Source organism: Nothobranchius furzeri, chromosome 11 (assembly GCF_043380555.1).
Source record: "Nothobranchius furzeri strain GRZ-AD chromosome 11, NfurGRZ-RIMD1, whole genome shotgun sequence".
Lineage (NCBI taxonomy): Eukaryota > Metazoa > Chordata > Actinopteri > Cyprinodontiformes > Nothobranchiidae > Nothobranchius > Nothobranchius furzeri.
Genome location: NC_091751.1, coordinates 70,912,782 through 70,934,409, shown reverse-complemented (window position 1 = coordinate 70,934,409; position 21,628 = coordinate 70,912,782). Strand labels below are relative to the sequence as shown.

The window sequence follows — 21,628 nt, the reverse complement described above, 5'->3', positions numbered from 1 at the left end:
GTGTGTGTGTGTGTGTGTGTGTGTGTGTGTGTGTGTGTGTGTGTGTGTGTGTGTGTGTGTGTGTGTGTGTGTGTGTGTGTGTGTGTGTGTGTGTGTGTGTGTGTGTGTGGCCCAGAGGACAGGAGAACACGCAGCTAATTAATTAAATAATTTGGTTTTGTACCTTTCTCTTCAGCACAGCCGACAAAGGTTTATGATGGGTCAGTCCTCCTGCATGCTCAGATCATTCCCTTCCCTTCCTTGAAAAATTGTTCCAAAATGAAAGTTGAACCCACATCTTTTTTATCTGTGAATTCAATGCCGTTCGGCGAGTCTCAAGTAAAAATGTGGGTGTCTTACTGTAAAAAAATTATCACTGATGTAAAAAAAAAACTCCAAATAACAAATTATGTTCATACTTGGAGTCGAACCCAGGTCTTCTGCATGAAAGTCAGACATCTTACTAGGTGAGCTAAAGCACCAGTGACATTGGACCGATCTGTAACATTTATATCCTTGATGACAGCTGAAACAACGTTCAAAGAACGGTTCGGAGTGAAAATGGCTATTTTGTTGCTAATTTGCAGGAAATATCTAGAAGAAAGTTCTACAGAAAGTAGCTAAGGGTCCTCAGAAATGTTGCTAGCTTTGTCACTAGGCGTTAGGAACAGCGACAGAGACTAAAGCTACAGATAGCAAATGCTACGGGCGATGCCTGAGCGTGAACGTGCATGAAGCAGCCTGCTCGACCCGAGCATCTCTCTTTTTCTGTGATTTTACAGAAAAACAGGCAATCCCAGTAAAAATGCCAGGGCTCGTTCTACAGGACCAGGGCATTGCAGGAGAACGTATGAAGAAGACATTGAGACCATTATTTTTCTAAGTGTTAGAGCTAAAATTAATATCAGATTCTGCCAACAAAACGGCTCTAAAACAATTCATATGTAAATATGTAGCATATTTATTGCTAAATCTTATTTTTCTGCTGCTTTAATGCTGCAACAACCGTATATTAATTAGACATAGTTAATTTTGATTCATTCATTAATGTCAAGTAATCAAGACATTATTAAATCACCTTAGGTAAAACATTCATTGTATAAAACAGAATATAATTGTAATTAACTGATAAGATGAGGCAATCATTGTATGACACCAAATATGATTCTTTTGAAGTTAAACCCATTCGCTGCCAGCGTTTTTCAGTGTTTTTACTGTTTTTTAAGAGTCACAGAACGTTGCGTTCTAGGATGATGTCAACGCCAAAGCTAACAAAACAAAGACTTACCTCTTACAGCCGGAAGAATCCGCGCGTCTCGAGCGTTATCCGTTCTGATCGGCAGAAGCTTTTCTGGTTCGCACCTCACTTTTTTTTTACAGCAGCGGCCCAAAACGATCTGCTAACACATGGATGTTCTGCTTCCTGGGCACGTGACGTACGCGGATGAAGATCGGCTTTAGAGCTGGGATGTTTGTTCTCACGGTTCGGGGGCTCGTTCCGACGCCCACACATTTGAAAAATGTAAATGACAACTTTAGTCGTCATTGGCTGTGAATGAGTTAAGAGTTCTGTCTGGAATCTCCTTGTGGCTTTACACTTTTTGTTGTGTGTGCAAAATTAACAAATCTTGTTTGCAATCAATGGCCCACATTTGTGGGAGTATTTTGTAGTATGGTATCTCATAGAAAATGTTGATTCTGAAAGGAAACTAAAGGTTTTCTGACAAATTTAGTGGGCTGTACTAATTTATGCAGAGCACCGTATTACTATTATTTTTATGAAGCAAAAACCAAGTTTCCACATAAGAGTGAAGTGAGATAAAACGAAAACGAGGCTCACCAATCGGCCGTTTTTGGCCATGTTGTTTTGGGGATTTAGGTGTTTCGGTTGAAAATGCACTTTTGGGTTAACTTACTGCCGTAAATTGTTTTGTGGTCGAATTTTCGGTGCATCCCTAGAAAATATTAGTGTGGATAAATTGTATGGCTGTAGCTCTTATGTACTTAAATTGTGTAAAAGTAGCTCACAGTCTCCAAAAGGTTGGCGTGTTGAGTTGTTTCAAATCGAATCGAAAATATTAAATCCTCTGCAGTGATGTATAGTATTGGCTGAAGATTTTTTCCCCGTATCGTTAATGTATCGTGTCACTGGTAGCGTATTGATATACCAGTCAAATCAACCTTAATAACAGATCCTGGTGCAGTTCGGGTTTGAATCTGTTTTGGAACACAGTCACATTGCTCTTGCTGCTTACCTTGTCTGTGTTTTTTTTTTCTTAACTCATTCGCTGCCAGCTGTTTCCTGATCGCTAAAGCCCTTCGCTGTCAGCGTTTCTCACCATTTTCGCTGTTTTTTTAAGAGTGACAGAACGTTGCACGCTAGGATGATGTTGACGCCAAAACAACCAAAACAAAGCGGAGACTCACCTCTTACATCAGGAAGAATCCATGCGTTATCCGTTATCTTTTTTTAAGATTGTGTGTTAATGTTTTGCATAAACTTTTCTGTAGCCAACGTTGCCCTCTCTCCCCAGACGAGGACTGAACCCCCCACACAGAGTGAAGTCCATCTCGATGACCACATTCACGCAGCAGGAAATTGACCTCCTACAGAAACACGGAAACGAGGTAAGGAGCTTCAGTAACCTCGTCGGTACAGTCCAGAAGGTGGAATCTATTGGTTTTAGAAGTGAACTTTGTAAGAATTGAGTAGTGGTGACATCTTGTGGTCAGATTTGGTTACTGAAATTTCGGTTTCTGTGGTATTGCCAGTTGGGGAAAGGAAACTAAAGTATATAAATGGTAAACGGCCTGTATTTGTATAGCGCCTTCTTATGCCTCATTTATTCTTCTCCGTGAACTCTGCAACAGAGAGACGCACACGGAGTGTCAGAAAGGTTTTCACATCTGAACTTCTGTTCAGGCAGCGTAGTGTTGCAAAGCAATTCCCTGCCAGGACAACAGAGGGCGTAGCGCTGTTCTGTGGTATCCTGCCACCATAAGGCTCATGTATCCGGTCCCCGATAGCATATTTACTAATGTGTTTATATATTTTAGAGACTTTATAACACAGACAAATTTATCCTTCGTTCTCCTTCACCTCTTCATGCGGTCACCACCTCCAAACCCACCTTTACCCTTGTTCCGTCCATGTTTGCTTCGTACTTTGTACTCGTTCACTAACGGGTGAATAAATGTTATTATTTTCTGACTTTTCCGTGATCTGTTCTTCAATCTGTTCTGGGTATACCACTAAATATGCTTTACTTTTTAATGGAGCTACAGTGGTGCTGGTGATGAATATACAGGAAGCGGCGTCCTAACCAACCACAAGCTTGCGTTCTCCGTCACTTTCGACAGATGTTTAAAATTTTGGGCGTGTCTCCGTCAGCCTCTGTGAGCCTGTCGGAGAGCGCTTGCGCTGATGCATAATGGCGTTACGCGTCTCTGCACCGACGCAGACGGAGAAGTATAAATCAGGCTTTAGGGTTCTACCCCCCAAGGTGCTTCACAACACAATCAGTCATTCACACGCTGGTGGGATGAGCTACAGTGTAGCCACAATCAATCAATCAATCAAAACTTTATTAATCCCAGAGGGAAATTAGAGTTTCAGTACACACAATTCAGAGATCAGACACACATGGGGAAGACACATGACAAGAATTGGTGACTGTGGTCATTCACAACCCTGAGTCGCGCTACCTTAATAGAGATAAGAGGGTTACATGAGGATTGGTTCAGGTGGAGGGAAAAAAATGGCACTTCACAGTTACCCTCCCACCACAAGGGCAGCTTTGCTCTGCAAAAAACACCTCAGACAGAAATGCAACAGACTTCAGACAACACAACATGAGACTCCAATAGGAAGGCAGGGGGGGGCTGGGATCATGTTTCCCCCAGCAAGAGCAGTCATCTACGGCACTCGCCTACTGTACAGTCACAGGTGGGAAGGAGATCTCGGGAGAGGCGAAGAGTACATTGACTCCTACAGATTGAAGATCTCGCCAGGCTGAAGTCCACCAATCCGAATGTGTGTGTGTGTGTGTGTGTGTGTGTGGGGGGGGGGGGGGTCAGGTTTTCACAGCATCTGTCTGCATTCCTTCGTGGGGGTTTGTTGCCGCTCAAGGCTGCCAGGGCGTCAGATTCAGATAACAAGAATTTGTTTGGGTCAGGCTGAGATAATTTTCCTCTCTGCCTTCAGTCTTTAAACTGATCATTCCAGTCCTTCAGTGAAGCCAATTTTGGGTTTTTAAACCTGTCCAACTGCCCAATTATAAAATCAGCATTCAAAAGCAGGATAATATAATATAATATAGTTATATATTAGCCTCTTGGGGCAGCAGTAGCTCAACCGGTTGAGCGGGTTGTCCAGTAATCGGAAGGTTGCAGGTTCGATCCCGGCTCCGGACAGAGAATTCTGCTGTTGTGTCCTTGGGCAAGACACTTAACCCACCTTGTCTGCTGGTGGTGGTCGGAGGGACCGGCGGCGCCTGTGCTCGGCAGCCTCGCCTCTGTCAGTGCGCCCCAGGGCAGCTGTGGCTACATCGTAGCTCATCACCATCAGTGTGTGAATGAGTGTGTGAATGGATGAATGATGCACTGTAGTGTAAAGCGCTTTGGAGTCCTGACTCTGAGAGGCGCTATACAAGTGCGGGTCATTTATGGGGTGGGTTCTACTGTTGTCTTTCAAACAATCTCCGCGTGCTACTTAATAATAAACAACACGACATACTCACCACTATGAATGTCTGTAAACTAGGCGGTCCGCTGTTGAAGAAGGCGAAAATACATCCCTTTTCAAAATAAAGGACCTAAATACATCTATCTGATCCTAATTCTAATAAAGCCCAAGTCCTAATAGTCTAAATTAGATGTAAAAGCCTTTCCAAATGAGCTGACGCCATCTTGTTCCACTCTGTTACATCATCTCGCCCACCAGACGATAGGAGGGCTCTGATTAGCCCACAAAGCGGATAGAACGCTGTGATTGGTCCACAAAGCCAATAGTGTATATACAACCTGTATGTTTTACATCAGAACATGGTTATTATATAATGAATATAGAAGGAATGATTTCATTTGGAGAACCACGACAAAAATAAAACATTCTGTAATTGTAAAAGCAAATGTGTACAATAAAAGGATAAAAATAACTGAATTAGATCAGAAGTCCGTATTTTGCCAATTGTACTGTGAGGAGCCAAATGAGGAACTAAATCTATGTTGGTCTGGAGACCCCAAGATTCCTCATAGAAGCTGGCAGTAGTTCCCACGATGAAGGAAGTCTGGTCTGTGGATGGGCGACTGCTTCCCCAGCAGGAGTATCCACCAATCAGAGGAGGATGGGTGGAGTCTTTATGCTGGAGGTAATGAAGCATACAAACATGATCATTTTACAACTTTACATCAGAAGGATGATCTAAATTATTGCCTCACAGCCATCATTTATTTAGAACATTATGAAAATATTTAAATTATGTTTTCAATCCAGCTTTGTGGAACAAAATGAGATCATCCTTGATGAAGACTGCAGGTGTGGCACGTTATGAATATTAAAGTCAAGTTTTCAATTCAAAAATTCTTTATTAATCTCAGACGGAAATTTTGTTTCTAAATTTATATTTGGGTAACACGGACTGATCAGCTATGTGCCATCTAATAATAAAGACTAGATAATCGCGTATCAAACAACTTTTAATTAACGTAGCCTGCTAATACAAATGCTGCAGTCAGATGGAGGTAGGCACCTAAAACCAAAAATCAATTGTACACAAATATGATTTGTGCTAACAGTCAAGCTAAAAGTCTTTTTTCCCTACACAAGTTCACAGTGGGGAAAGTTAGCATTTCGACGTGTTCTGGAGAAAGTCCTGCTCTCTTTTTAGAGCAGATGTTCCCAGCTGCAGAGAAGATCCATTCTGATCAGTGAGTCGTGGAGGATGGCTGCTTATACTGAGCCAGGATTCTCTGGAGGTTTCTTCCTGTTAAAAGGGAGTTTTCCTCTCCACTGTCGCGGCATGCTTGCTTAGTATGAGGATTGTTGTATAGTCACTGACACTAGTCAGTGACTTGATGCAACCTGCTGGGTTCCTTATATAGGAAACATTATTTCTGATTGGCTTATTGAACTGACCTGAACTGGAATTTTTATTATGTGAAGTGCCTTGAGACGACTCTTGTCGTGATTTGGCGCTTTATAAATAAACTTGAATTGAATTGAATTGATGAGGTGGAAGTGGCCGGGGTGCACACAAAAGATTTAGCCAGCTGAGCTTAGTGTGTAAGTCTTTTCTGTGCGTGTGTGTGTGTGTGTGCGTGTGTGTGTGTGGGGGGGGGGGGGGTAAACGACCCTCATTTTCACTCCACCAACTTAACTCACTCTTCACTCAGCAAGTGGCAGGACACACGAGCCAGGGTCAGCGAGCAGTTGACAGCTCTGAGGGTCTGCTTTACTTAAAGGTAAAATATATTAAACTTAGTTTATTTACCAAATAAAATATTCTGTTATATCAAACAAACTAGGCTAAAATGTAACACAGAGAAAACAAAACATTATGCTTTAACCAGTTTCTTGATTGCTCAGTCAGCAAACTCTTTATTTGATCACACACACACACACACACACACACACACACACACACACACACACACACACACCTTCTCCAAGGTTATTTCATATTTATTTTCCATCATGGTGGTGAAGTGGGATGGGCCTGGTAGGTAGTTGTCGTGGTATTCTGGGTCGAAATGCATCATTATCTCTTTGAAACCTCGATCACCGACCATGGACAGGAGTCCCGTTTCCATTACCCACGTTAGCTTGCTGTGGTGTGCACGTGTTTGGCTTTGTAACAAACTCGTCCATCCAAGGGGCAGCAGTAGGTCAGGTGGTAGAGCGGGTTGCCTCATGATCGGAGGGTCATGGGTTCGATTCCAGCTCCCGCCAGGGGTATCCTGCTGTTGTGTCCTTGGGCAAGACACTTCACCCAACTTGCCTGTGTTAGTGGTGGTCAGAGGGGCCGACGGCGCCAAATGGCAGCCTCGCCTCTGTCAGACCTCCCCAGGGCGGCTGTGGCTACAAGTAGCTTACCATCACTAGCAGTGTGTGAATGTGAGTGTGTGTGAAAGCGTCTTTGGGTGACTAGAAAAGCGCTGTATAAGTTCAATGCATTATTATTTAACAGGAGGAGCGCTTTTTTTAACACTGTAACGTAGCGGGATAAAATAAATCATGAGCATTTGGAGCGTTAGGGCAAATACGTGTTCTAAAGGTAATAAAATCATCACTACTTTTGTTGCTACATCTATGAATACAAGTAACTCTCTGTTGATGTTAGCAGCTAACAAGAGGTGATTAGCTTACAGAGACGATTCTTCCGTCTCCGCCATGACGCCGATGTGCCCCTGTGAACGTTTCTGTTATGGATGCCAGGCTGAGCTGCAGACTATCAGAAAACATCTCTGCAGATCAGCTCCCGTTCTCCTCCCTCCTGCCCTACCAGCTGCTCTCAATCAAGCAATCAGCCTGAGAGCGTAAACGAGGAAGCAGCCTGAAGACACGGGTAGAGGAGAGCTGAGCTGTTGTGTTCATACATGCCCTACTTGGTCGGTTTTGCTCTTGTACAGAGTTTTATAGGATCTTTGGGATTAACGTAGTCTTGTGGACAATTGTTTACTTTGAGTGCTCTTAGGAGTTTAGTTTGCTTTTCCCTAGACTAGAGTGATTTTGGTTCAGGCTTAAAGTACTCTGTTAAGGTTAACCATTATTTCTTCATTCCTCTTAAAGTAGCAGTCTTTAGCTACTCTAGTTTAGATTGACTCTTTTAGTTTTGATAAATTTTAAAAGTGAGAGTCTTTGGTTTAAATCAGTCTTCTTGTGATTGGTGGAGCTTTGCTCCATACTCTTGAGTTTCTTGTGTTTTGTTATCATTTCTACTTTAAAACAGTTAGGTGTAGTATTGACCTACTTTAGTTATTGGTGGAGTGTTACTCCATACTTTTGTGTTTATCTTTGTTTTAACAAAAGAAAAAACGTTTACTTTTAATAACATCACATGTCTCTTATGTTGCGACATTGCACTTTTACTACCTCTGGTCGTAACGTAAATGGGGGCTTGTCCGGCATACTCAACCATCCCAAGAAGAACTTTTAATGGCGTGTGCTTTTTGCAAACAGATTTTATTTGTAGGATTTTAAGATGTGTGGTCAGCTGTGTCCTCTCTGGTATTGTGAATATGTCCTTCTGTTTTACTCTGTTGTGCTCGTGAAGTCTTAAGGTGAACAGAGTGAATTTTCTATAGGCTGTAGGGCCACTCCCTCTTTAGGATGCGTCCTGGTTTTGTTTTTTGGAGGTGAATAACACATGCAACATGGAGGTGGTGTTGAAGACTTGGCAATTCGGCAGGCTCAAATATGATTGGCTCTGGAACCATGAAGAATAAGGGTCATGCTGTTTGTTAACAAAGAGGCCGTCACAACCCGGCCATTTTTGAAAACAGAACCTGGCATTCTCCCTTCTTGTCATTGTAACCTTCCCTGCAGTGTGATAAACACATTGGACTTTTTGTGACTATTTTACTGTCCAGTTCTTACATGTTTCACCTTTAACATGTCCTTCCTACGTACACCCTTCCCCCAGGTCTGTAAACACATCTGGTTGGGCCTCTATGATGACAGGACATCAGTTGTTCCAGATTTCCGAGAGCCACAGAAAGTTAAAGAGTTTCTTCAAGAAAAATATGAGAAGAAAAGATGGTAAGTTTTTCCCATAATTCTCCCTATTAGAGCATTCCTTAAATGTTCCAAATCACGAAATATCTACTTTTTAGAGCTTTTTACCATGTTATATTGTCATTTCTTCATGAGACACCTGCCCCAACCTGTTTTTACCTGCATTCATGCATTTTCATGCCTCAGCTTCGGTTTGGTCCATACAAAGAAATTTCCTGTATCCAGGAGAGAGTCGCATCACCGGGCATCTCTCCTCACCCTGAAGCTGGTCTGGTCTCGGTTATGAAACCTGGATATTCTGACAAATTACTTCTACGTTGGAGACAAAACACTGCCATAAAAACCATGCATCCTGTCTACAAAGATGCACGTGATGGCCACACAGTATGGTGTTGGGCAACAGTGGCTTCATAGCAGACTCGATTGTCTCAAGACTCAATAACACTCATCTTAGTCAATACAACACATAAATATATCCAGTAAAATATAATGCATTTCATTAACATGCATTTGTAGTGGAAATGGTAATAACTAGGGCTGGGACTTGATTAAAAATTTTAATGTAATTAATTAGAGGCTTTGTAATTAATTAATCTAAATTAATCGCATTTTAATCGTTCAGGAAAATGTGCTCTCAAAGTAAAACTTTTAATTAAAATTATGAGACAGAGAATCAAACATTAGACATGGTTATTACTGTAAACTAAAGCTTTTAATAAAAATATGCATTTTAATTATTCAAATGTCACTGTGTGATATGAAACAAGACCCAAATCAACTAAAAATTATAATTACAGATAGAAAACACCTGCAAAGGGTTCCTGAGCCTTTAAATAGTCTCTCTGTCTAGTTGAATGACTGAAATAAATTTGACTTTGCACCAGATTCTAATTTTTCCAGTTTTACTTGTTTGTATAATTGGGAGTTTTTATTAGCATTTCTATTCATAATGTAGTAAAAACACATAAATAATAATCCTTCAAAATGACAGTAGAACAGGCACAAATATGATCTAGGACTTAAATGTACTAACTTTTAACACCAGAGCAGGCATGGCATATTCTGAGAATGATCAGGAACACTAACTGGTTCCAGTTGGATGACTGGAGGATGATGGGATGATAAAAGATCATGGCGAGGATATAATAATCTGACGAACAGGTGAGCGGACCTTCCTTACATGGGAAGTCCCGATGTCATGTTAAGAAGGGGATGCTGCAGACCCGCAGATTCACGCCTGCAGCAGCGAATCTGGTGTGATCTCCAGCCTGATCACAACTTCCTCGTTCCTCGCTGCCCCTGATGCACTTAAGCATCCGCCCCTTAGCTGATGACAGCTTCAACACACCTGCTGCTTAATGATAGTAATGCATGTGATGTTTAGACAGAGACTCGTCTCAGAAACGTATACCTCCCCGACAGAATTGTTTAGAAAATCATCAGAAAAGTTTCAGTGTTTCTGTTTTAACTTAAACTTCTGTTTTCAACTTTGACACGTTGTTTGTGATTGTTTACAGAGTAGTGAGAACACGGAGCGTTCTCCCAGCGGCAGCCAGGTGCCTCTCGTGTGTCTGACTACTTTCATAAACTACTGTTAGGGCACAGAATTATTCTGTCTGGTGCTTTCAGCGCTGCACAGATGTTACGTAAATGTTAAAAATATAGCTTACCGCAACTTTTATAAAGTTCCCGTTGCCACCGGGCAGCCGAAGCAGAGACGATCTCTGAAAAATGTCCGCGACATGGACTCCGTTGTTGTCTGGAAGGTTTTTTTTTTCAAGTTAAGAAAAGAGGCGGACGTGTTTCTAAATCCTGCATCAGTTCAAGCAAGGCAACTTCCTTCTGTTCTTATTCCATTTTATTAGCCATTAGCACTGTGCATTGTTGTGTGCGTCAGTGATATTCAGTCTACGAGGAAGTCGTGCAATGACAAAGGTCGTGCTCGAAATGCAAAATTAAATGCATGAATTTTTTTAACGCATCATTTTTTCTAATTAATTAATCATAATTAACGCGTTAAATAAAAATGTTTTAGCCTAGTCTTAAAAGTGAACAAGGTGTATGCCTAACGGACTAAAGCTGGGAGTTGGTTCCACATAAGAGGAGCCTGATAGCTAAAAGATCTGCCTCCCATCCTATTTTTAGAAACTCTGGGAACCACCAGTAAACCTGCAGTCTGAGAGCGACTTAATTCTTTTTTCTTTTTTTTAAAGGGTTGGGGTTGAAAAAGCTTGATTTCTCAACAGCTTTTGTGAAGTTTTTTATGGCTTTTTTTATTTAATCAGTTGAAAAATGTTTTAAAAAATCATTTAAACCTCAAATTAGGAAATTCCAACATTTTTTTTGTAATAAGTGTACCAAAAAACCACTTGACCATCCAGCAGATCATTCTTCCAGTTTTAGCTTATTGCTTAAAGAAAACAAACAAAACAAAAATGTTGGAGTACAAAAACAAGTGTTTCTTGCCAGAGTATTTTATAAATAACTGAGTTAATGCAAAATGAAATTACTTCTCAATACCATCTGAACTTAAACTGAGCAGTGTCATTAAACTGCACACTTTGCAGTAAACAATTGTCTGAGAAGAAAAGCGCAAAAAAGAAAAAAAAGGGTTTCTTTTAAAAATGTAAACATTACGACATTAATTGCAGCTGCCTATTTGAAGCTTACTTTAGCGTATATAAACGTATATTTAGCAACATAAACTACATAAACCCGAACTGAACTCTCACACATTCATTCTTTCATGAACCCAGTCATTATCTTGTTTATTTAAACTCTGCATTTTGAGCATTCATGCAAAATCAAATGATGCAGGGTAAATACGTTTAAAAAACAAAACAAAATACCATAAGCTAATTTGGGCTCAATGTCATCCACGTCCTCCAAAAAACCTTCCGCCGCTGTGCCCATTTCAAATTGTGGTATAAGAACACCAAAGCTTGGTGACAGATCTTCTGCGACTTGAAAGCACCACATTGTAGATCCATTTGGTAAATGGCCTGTATTTGATATAGCGCCTTCTAGAGTCCTGGAACCCCCCAAGGCGCTTTACAACACAATCAGTCATTCACCCATTCACACACCCATTCACACACTGGTGGTGATGAGCTACGATGTAGCCACAGCTGCCCTGGGGCGCACTGACAGAGGCGAGGCTGCCGAGCACTGGCGCCACCGGTCCCTCCGACCACCACCAGCAGGCAACGTGGGTTAAGTGTCTTGCCCAAGGACACGACGACAGCGACAGACTGAGTGGGGCTCGAACCTGCAACCTTCCGATTACGGGGCGAGCGCTTAACTCCAGCATCTGCGTAGTTAATGACAAACTCTTTGTACCTTTTTGCCCAAATGCTCAACACTGGAAGTCTATCCTGCAGCATAGACTGCAGCTTTGAGCGATGCTGACCCGAGGTGGCCAAAGTAAACATTCTTCATTGTTGTATGTTTGTTCCACAGTGTTGAGGATCTGTGCCTTTGTGGCAAAAGCTAGATCTAGCCCCTCAAAGTAGTAGCCTGGCCTGCCAGACTCCTCCTCTGTTTAATTCTGCACAGAGAAAGGGTCTAACCCCGCCCCCTGAGAATTCTAACCGAGCCAATCACTGAGTAGCGTACGTCACACACCATAACGCAGTTTGTCATAAACATATGGGGAGGAAATGTTTCAAAAGATTTGTGTGTGTGTGTACCTAAATTTGTGTGTGTGTATCGATATTTGTGTGTGCGTGACTAAATATTTGTGTGTGTGTGTGTTGACAGCCATTTGCATAGAGAAACGCCCTCAAGTAACCATATTTGGTCACGCTACATTCTCAGTACGAGGTGATTCGCTGTTGTTGTTTTTTTTTTGCCAGGAAAAAATAAAAACTTTATTGACGATGAGACTGAAACACTGGCTGCCGAAGCGCAACAGAACCAAACCAGTTACAGCGGTTAAAAACGTGGTTGGGACAGAGGAGAGGCTCCTGTCAGAAATAAATCAAACAAATGGGTTTGATAAACCGCAGAGTAACAGGTTGTCGTTCTGTTTGGAGTTAGTTTAGCTTGGAAATGTTGTCCGAGTGCAGCCTCTGAGCTGTCATTCAGTCTGGTTACCATGGCAACGCAGCGTGTATGATCGGGTAGCAGAGGAGGTTCTGGGGGGTTCTCGTAGTTGTAAAATAAAATATGAACTGGAACCGGATTTGCGTGGTTTATCTGTTGCTCTACGAAGGATCCAGAAGCACAGCATAGCAGGATTTCCTTTCAGATCAGTGCGCTCACGGAGAACCCTCCAGAGAGCACCTTCTGGTGAATCCTCCCATAACACAGATCAGCCATGAGATAACATCAGATTCCCGTCGGTCACAGGTGTCTTTTATTGGTTTTAGCACCAATTATAAGAAAAAGCCGGTTGTCCACTGACAAAATTACATGCTGGATAAATAAATTTGTGGACGAGAAACATCTGGATGACTGAGACCTTCGGTACTGCGCTTCCCCGTTCTGTCACTAGATGCTGTGTGTACACACGATCTGAGAAATATGCCCAGATCTGTGCGGAAGTACGTTTGATTCATGAGGCCCCAGGTTTAATCTGGGATCAAATAGCAAAAGATCAATAATATTGATTATTCACCTTTATTCAATTCAATTCAAGTTTATTTATAAAGCGCCAAATCACGACAAGAGTCGTCTCAAGGACCTTCACATAATAAACATTCCAATCCAGGTCAGTTCATTAAGCCAATCAGAAATAATGTTTCTTATATAAGGAACCCAGCAAATTGCATCGAGTCACTGACTAGTGTCAGTGACTATACAGCAATCCTCATACTACGCAAGCATTTAGCGACAGTGGAGAGGAAAACTCCCTTTTAACAGGAAGAAACCTCCAGAGAATCCTGGCTCAGTATAAGCAGCCATCCTCCACGACTCACTGGGGATGGAGAAGACAGAGCACACACACACACACACACACACACACACACACACACACACACACACACACACACACACACACACACACACACACACAAAGTAACCGCGTACATCACATTGCATTAAGATAGGTTAGGCAAACTGGAATCACTAAAATAAGTGTAAGTCTTTGTTGATCCACACAAGCATATAAATGTGTGTGTGTGTGTGTGTGTGTGTGTGTGTGTGTGTGTGTGTGTGTGTGTGTGTGTGTGTGTGTGTGTGTGTGTGTGTGTGTGTGTGTGTGTGTTGTTAATACATGTATGAAATTACTTGATGTGAAATACTCGCGGTGATTGTAAAACTGATTATTTCTCAGACCATATTCGTTGCAACCTTATCTCCAGGTATGTCCCTCCAGACCAGGCGAGGGCAGTAGCGAGTGTACAGGCCTCCGTCTCTGGTTCCTCAGCGAGCAGCACTGGTAGTACCCCGGAGGTCCATCCCCTGAAAACCCTGCAGCTCAGCAAGACGCCGCCGCGCCGGGTAAGGACACGCCTCCGTTCTTCTGAGTGAAAACCATCTGGTTTCTGATCCAGCGCCTCTGGTCCAGTCTCCAGGACTGGGTCGCCCCCAGGCTCATGCTGCCGTCCAGGAAAAGACACTCGACTTGCTCTCGGACCTGGGTGGAGACATCTTCGCTGCTCCGTCAACTCAAAGTGCAGGCTCTTCCAACTTTGCCAATTTTGCACATTTTCCGAGCCAGGCGGGTACGTCCAGGATTCTCTTGATCACCTCTTGTGTTACCCTTCATCCCATGCCATTCCCTGCCATCTGTTTGATTTCCACATCCTTCCTCTGAGTTCTGCTTCCCTCCTGAATGGCTGCAGCTCCTCCGGCTAACCCAAACACCAACTTTGCCAACTTTGAAGCTTTTGGAAACTCAACCATTCCATCCCATCTGAGCACATCACCTCCCCTTTCACCAGGTATCACCCCCACCCCACCCCAACACAACACACACACCCTATCTATCCCCCCATCCTGCTCACACACACACACACCTTATCTATCTGCAGCCCAGCCTTTCCTAATGTGCATGAAGGTAACTCATATCCTCCTTGTCCTGATGATGGTGTGTGTTGAAAGGGGGCGGAGTTACTGTTCCGTCCATGGCCGGTGCCGTGGCTGCACGCTCCCAGACAGGAAGGTGCACAGAGGACCGCTACGCCGCGCTGGCCGAGTTGGACAGTGAGCTCAGCTCGTCTGTGTCCACGGGCAGCAGCGTCCAGGGGTGAGACACACACACGCTTGGTCCGGTCCCGGTGAAGCTGTTGCATCAGCTTTGCTTTCTTCACAGGACACTGTTTGGACCCGTGCTCGGTTCGTCCCCAGCTCAGAACCCGTCGGTGTTGGCCGGCATGCAGCCTGGATTTGGAGGTGATTTCAGAACCGAGACACCATGTAGCACGTCGTGACTCGTAGCTAGAACGCTGACTGTGGTTGTCTTACCCAGCCGTGCCGTCCACCAACCCCTTTGTGGCTGCGGCGGTAGTTCCAGACATGGCCACCAACCCCTTCCAGACCAACGGCAGAGCGCCACCTGCAGGTCTGAAAGTTGTTGGCTTCTACTGATGTGTAGCTTTGATGTAACTAAGATACATGGACCAGTAGTTCTGTGATGCATCAGCACATTTAAAGTGTGTGTGTGCGCGTGTGTGTGTGTGTGTGTGTGTGTGTGTGTGTGTGTGTGTGCGCGCGTGTGCGTGTGCGTGTGTGTGTGTCTTGTAGCCTCTTTTGGTACTGGCTCTATGAGCATGCCCGCCGGCTTTGGGAATGCCTCTTCCTTCTGCCTCCCGACTAGTTTCAGCGGAAACTTCCAGCATCAGCTTCCCGGCCCGGTCCCCGTCCCTTACTCTCAGCTGGGGGCCTACCACCCTCAGTCTAATGGTCAGTGGCCCATCCCTTGTCCTTCTGCGCTGCTGCACCTGTGCAGCACCTGCCGTGCATTCCAGTCACAAACTGAGCTTTTTCCTGCCATCCTGGCATCTACTTCCTGTCTGGATGGAAGCTGCTGGCAGCTGCTGCACAGAGAAACGGTGCATTCAGGGTGCAAAGTGTTAGCGGTGTGTTCTAGTCCAGACCCGAGCACACCCGAGGCTTTGTTCGTGCCTGAATGCAGCGTGGCCTGCTGGAGTTTCACACTCTGCTTCTTCTGTCCCTCCTCCTTTACACACGTTAGACGGAGCTTTCTGCCACGTTAAAGTAAAACTGGACAAGTTAGAGTTGGAACCCTTGAGTCAGGTTCCACCAGTACCTGCTTTCACTGACACTCGTCTAATCTGTGCGTTTGGATTGTGCTTCCATTGGTACCAACTATCAGCTATAGCTCAAATTTTCAGAACCGTCCTCTGAGGCGCTGCGTTAGCTCCGAGTAGGCACCATGATGCATGTTCACAAGGCTGTCGATCACTGATTGGCTAGGGGGTGGAGTGACTGGTTGCTGGTCTGACACTGGTCTCACAGCTACCAGCTAAAGTGGTTAAAAAATAAAAACAAAGCTCTGTTACCGACACGACGGAAGGAGCGGGTCAGACCGGCTGAAGCTGAAAGTGGTTTAAGAGGAACGGCAGCATGCTGGGCACCTCCAGACTCCACAAGGATGCTGGTGAGTGTTCCGACTTTAGTTTTAATCGAAGTTGCTAATCCCATCGGCATATTTTTGACCAAACAAAAAAAGGCTGGCCCCACGAAGCCTGAAGCTAACTAGCATCAATGCTAACAAAGCTATTGTCTGCATGAGTCGCCTGCAGAACAGCGGCGCGCGTCTTAAATGCCTCCACCCAGAGTCGTCGTCTCTGTTGCAATGGAAGCACAACGCTCACGTCTAGTGTGGACTAGATTAAACTAGATTACTGTTGTCGTGCAAAGCAGCCGCCAGCAGCGTTGGAACAACTCCTGAGTTTAGGATGTTCTTTGCAGCCGTTCGCATGAATGTGACCTTTCACACTAACTTCTGCAGGAATGTTAAGTTCTTGCCAGAACTGAGCGATGGATGCACCAGAAAGGCCGTGTTCAGTCCTGGTCCACACGGTATGAAGGTTCTGGTCCGACTGTGTGTGCGGTGGAATCACAGCAAACATCAACCATCACTGACCGAGACGGGCCAGGCTGTGGATGTAGATAAAAATCCTGTCACGATAACTTCTACCGGAGTTGTCCGACAGTCGTGTAGGATAAATGAAAACGCAGCCGGAGACACCGAAGTATAAAATCTCCTTTTAGTTGTTTTAAGGCTGAAGGAGAGTAAAAAAAAAAAAAAACAACCCTTTAAATCCTCAGCACGTTAAAACTTTTACTAGCCGTTAGCTCGTCAGTCCTGTCCTAATTAAACCAATTTTCCAAACTGGGGCTGTTCAGGAAGCTAAAGTGCCGAAATGCTTTAAAGTGGCAGAAAAGTCAGGTTTGCAGGACTAACTGGTGTTTGTGGTTCTTTGACCCGTTTCCCTTACTGATCCGTAGGCCCAGCGTTCCCAGTCTATGGTCAGAACAAGCCCTTTGGGCAGCCCGTGGTGGTCCCTGGCACGTCCAGTAACCCGTTCATGGTGAGCATGTGAAACGCGCCCAGAGGGAGTGTGTGAGGTGTGCTGGTGCGTCGGGACTCATTCTGGACTCCTTCCTTTTCCAGGCAGGAGCGCCAGCTGGCTCGTTCCCTTCAGGAAGTTCATCCACCAACCCCTTCCTGTAGCGCAGCCCCTGGCCTCTGCCACCAGAGGGCAGCGTGCGTCAGGCCTTCAGCACACGGCTTCACCTTTCATGCAGAACTTTCTGTGGAGGGGCAGTGGTGCACTGTTACATGATCTGTTCTGTGTGCTCTCACTCCTCCCGCCTGTCATGTATCACCCAATCACACGATGTCTGTCAAGGACCGAGCTCCCAGAGCAGGAATATTCATATTTCCATCCTAATCCACGGTGGATTACGCCGGCGTTTTAAAAGACATCACGTTGTTTTATTAGACACGTATTATTTACCCTGATTGACGCTATAACTGTACACTACCGGAGCTTCGGCTCTGACCCAAGGCTGCCGGACCTCTACACCAGCTTTGGCGGGTCGGATTAGAGCTGAATTTTGAGCCGCTGTTGTTTTTAGTGTAACGAGTAAAGGGAAGGTGTCGGCGCTCCGTTAAGCCCGCTGCTGACAAAGACGGGGACGACCGCAGGTCCAGCTTCACCGTCCTCCCATAGAGGCTTTCAGAAGACCGTAGAGAAGTTCTGTCTGTGTCCAGATCATGTGAGGGACGAGAACGGGATGGACCCACGGTTCTGGAGGACTCAAACGTGCCACCCTGGACCAAGCACAAGCTTCCCGTTTTTACAGGAATACCCAAGTCTGTACAAATATAAATATATGTATAAATAAAGGATTTTTAAGTACGGTTGTTCCGTCTTTTTTCCTGACAAACGGAGCTTCTCCTCACAAAGATGCTTTCAGGGCTGCGAGTAAAGTAATCCTGCAGCTTCGTCTCTATACTGGAATTCTGGGAATGTTGGAATTAAACAGAAATTTTATACATTAATTATTTATTTCCATTGTTGCCCCTAAATTAGGCCTCTGGAGCCACGATGGTGAAAAATAATGAACAACCAACTCTTGTTATGTAGCTATAAAAATGCATGTTTTTTTATTTAATCGTTTCCTTGAATTTACCACAAATGTCTGAGAAAAGTTGCCTGAACTCTTCTTTATTATCCTTATTTTTACAACCTTATAATTCGTCGTCGTCTTCCTCCGCTTATCCGGGTCGCGGGGGCAGCATCCCAACTAGGGAGCTCCAGACCGTCCTCTCCCCGGCCACCTCCACCAGCTCCTCCGGCAGGACCCCAAGGCGTTCCCGGACCAGATTGGAGATGTAACCTCTCCAACGTGTCCTGGGTCGACCCGGGGGCCTCCTGCCGGCAGGACATGCCCGAAACACCTCCCCAGGGAGGCGTCCAGGAGGCATCCTGACCAGATGCCCAAACCACCTCAACTGACTCCTTTCAATCCGGAGGAGCAGCGGTTCTACTCCGAGTCCCTCCCGAATGTCCGAGCTCCTCACCCTATCTCTAAGGCTGAGCCCGGCCACCCTACGGAGGAAACTCATGTCGGCCGCTTGTATCCGCGATCTCGTTCTTTCGGTCATTACCCAAAGCTCATGACCATTGGTGAGGATTGGGACGTAGATCGACCGGTAAATCGAGAGCCTGGCTTTCTGGCTCAGCTCCCTCTTCACCTCCTGCATCACTGCAGACGCCAAACCAATCCGCCTGTCGATCTCCCGATCCCTCCTACCCTCACTCGTGAACAAGACCCCGAGATACTTAAACTCCTCCACTTGAGGTAGGACCTCTCCCCCGACCCGGAGTTGGCAAGCCTAATAATAGAAACAAATATTTCTAATCGGTACAGAAGATTTCTGCCTTTAGTCTCAGAGAGAAGTCAGAATCCAGATTTTAATCTCAGAATTTGCAGGAAAAAATCCTTTTCAGAGCTCTTGTGACGTGTTCTGAGCTCCGAGTCGGTTTTATTTTGGCGTCTGCCATAAATGAAGAAAAGGTTTTCGTGGCATCCGTGTTACTGTGGAAGTTAAGCGGTTAAAACGGTGTGAAACCAGACTGAGGTAAGGATTAATCAGTTTCCCTCTGGGATCAATAATAATGTATTTTTGAACTGAAGTGAATTGAGGAGTTCTGCTTAAAGGTCAGAGAAGCTGCTCCTCAGCCTTGGTGTCTGGGTTAGAGGAGCTGAGGCCGCTGCCTGAGGGAAGGAGGGTGGGCGGAGGGTGGCCCACCTGTATGAGGCACAAGCTCCCAGATTACCTCTCCGCTACCTCCCTGACCTGGAATCAGATGAAACCTCTGGCCTCTTTTCATCCACTCAGCGGGCTTAAGCGCTTCACTGACACCATGATCCATTTACAAGCTAACACGCCGTCCCGAGTCAACGCCGCCACGCCCCCGAGGTTCGGGTTCTCGGTCTGCATCTGCCTCCATGAGTCTGGTGTAAAGAGTGTGTGTGGAGGCCTGTAGCGATGACCCAGCATGACTGTCACCAGCATGACACGTAAGCCCTCAGGTCTAACGGGCGCTGATCTCTCCAGGGGGACGTGATCTCTGCCCTTTCTGAGAGCAGAGATCTAAGTTTAGAGGTCATGAGGAGCAAGCAAAGCCGTTGATCTACTGACGGCTTGAGACTATTTAGGAAAGGATTAGGTGATACTATCCCAGCTCCATCGTGCTGGTCTGGAAGGACGGCTTCCTGCCGGGAACACATGAACATGTATCATAAAAGCTGCTTTCCATGTGCCGCCTCCTGCTGGGAGTCCCAGCATCACCACGTTCATCTTCAAAGTCTGTGGGATCACAGAAGAAAAGGAAACGAGTGTAATCATCTCAATCCCGCCGGATTAGGATTTAGATCCACTAAAAGGGTCTAGTTCTAGAGCATTTTTGGTGATGTTCGTGCTGATCCAGTGGTAGGGTGTGGGGCCGATCAGGAGGAAGCTCCTGGCACCAGGACACTTGAGTGAGTCTTCTGGTGTGAAAGCCGTTACTGGATGCTCAACGCAGGAACCTCCAGAAGAGCCTAGAGTTAGCTTGTTTCTGTTCCGTCTGCGATTCTGTTTGCATCACCACCTGATGGCTTCAGTTCAGCTTTTCCCTCCGACACTGATCTAATGTCCCTGGATTGTTCCCGCCCTGCCCAGCCTCTCCGACTCCGGCCGTGTGATGACCACGGTTTACGGTCCTGGATGTTTGAGGCTTTCCCCACAGAGAGGGGAGGAGCACGGTGCTGCTAGAGCAGGACTCTGTAACAGAACCTCTGTAGGTGTGCCAGGCTCTTTAAACCCCACACAAGCGTTTCGCCTGGCTTTTGGCCGGTCAGCCTTTTCATTCTGCATCTGCTTTTACTGGCTGATGTGATCTTACGTGTTTTTACTCTTACGAGCGTTCCACGTGCATGAAGGTGGACTTCACCTTGTGTTTTTTATGTTTGATGCCTTTACTCTTTAGTCAGCTGTTTTAAATGTGCCATACAAATACACTTGTTATGGTGTGGTGACCAAAGTGTGTCTTTGGACAAAAAATATCAAAACTAATCCATGATATTAACTTTAGATGTAAAAAGTGTGGGTTTAAACTGGGACGAGGCTGTGGTTCATTAGAGCGTGCACGGCACTAGAACATCTGTCCAGCTGCTGCCCCACGTGGCTGAGCAGCCTCCTCATCCCTAACGAAGACTGCAGACCTGGCATCCTTTGGTCGATGAAAGAAAAACCCACAATGGTCACAGAAATAAGAATCTGACAGTCATAAACAGAAATATTATGAAATTTAACCATCAACAGTCAAACACCGTCAACCATGCTTCAGCAAAAGATACTAAATAAACTCATGCCTGGACACAAACGGTCTGTCTGCAGGGGCGCAGACAGGATTTTCAAAATGGGGGGACAATGTTCCAATGTCCCCCACCCCCCTAAACACACACACTCACACGCATGCACGTACACATACACAAGCTATTGCAAGAGCCTTAACTAGAGCTCAGTCAGTTTGTGTAATTTCCTCCAACGGTTTACGTAAAAACTAACTTTTATATACGTGTTTGAAGCCGTTATGCACCAAAGCTCTGCCTGATCAGCACTATAAATGAGAAATGACCCGCACTTGTATAGCGCCTCTCAGAGTAAGGACTCCAAAGCGCTTTACACTACACTGTATCATTCATCCATTCACACACACATTCACACACTGATGGTGATGAGCTACGATGTAGCCACAGCTGCCCTGGGGCGCACTGACAGAGGCGCCCCACTATTTAATTCAGTCATTTGTTGTTCTCCCAATCATGAAATGATTTTCAGCGTACCGATCTTTTCAGAAAACATAAAAGCCCTAAAAAACTGTGCATAAATATATTTAAACAACAATATTCACTTATCACTTAGAGCAGTAGTTCCCATCAGCC

General features: G+C 45.0%; 1 protein-coding gene across 3 annotated transcripts in view; it reads left to right on the top strand.

Annotated features, from left to right (window-relative positions):
* Positions 1–17,525, top strand: part of agfg1b (ArfGAP with FG repeats 1b) — a 34,912-nt gene extending 17,387 nt beyond the window's left edge. Inside the window, exons 2-12 of one of the 3 annotated variants that reach the window (XM_070541815.1) lie at positions 2,514–2,607; positions 8,622–8,737; positions 14,020–14,158; positions 14,226–14,382; positions 14,503–14,601; positions 14,762–14,906; positions 14,973–15,052; positions 15,129–15,221; positions 15,404–15,562; positions 17,135–17,217; positions 17,301–17,525. In XM_070541815.1, the coding sequence (XP_070397916.1) occupies positions 2,514–2,607; positions 8,622–8,737; positions 14,020–14,158; positions 14,226–14,382; positions 14,503–14,601; positions 14,762–14,906; positions 14,973–15,052; positions 15,129–15,221; positions 15,404–15,562; positions 17,135–17,217; positions 17,301–17,360 (1,225 nt within the window). In that variant the 3' untranslated portion in view covers positions 17,361–17,525. The remainder of the gene's footprint in view (positions 1–2,513; positions 2,608–8,621; positions 8,738–14,019; positions 14,159–14,225; positions 14,383–14,502; positions 14,602–14,761; positions 14,907–14,972; positions 15,053–15,128; positions 15,222–15,403; positions 15,563–17,134; positions 17,218–17,300) is intronic. The other 2 variants (XM_070541813.1, XM_070541814.1) reach the window with 2 other exon arrangements.
* The last annotated feature ends 4,103 nt before the right edge of the window (positions 17,526–21,628 follow it).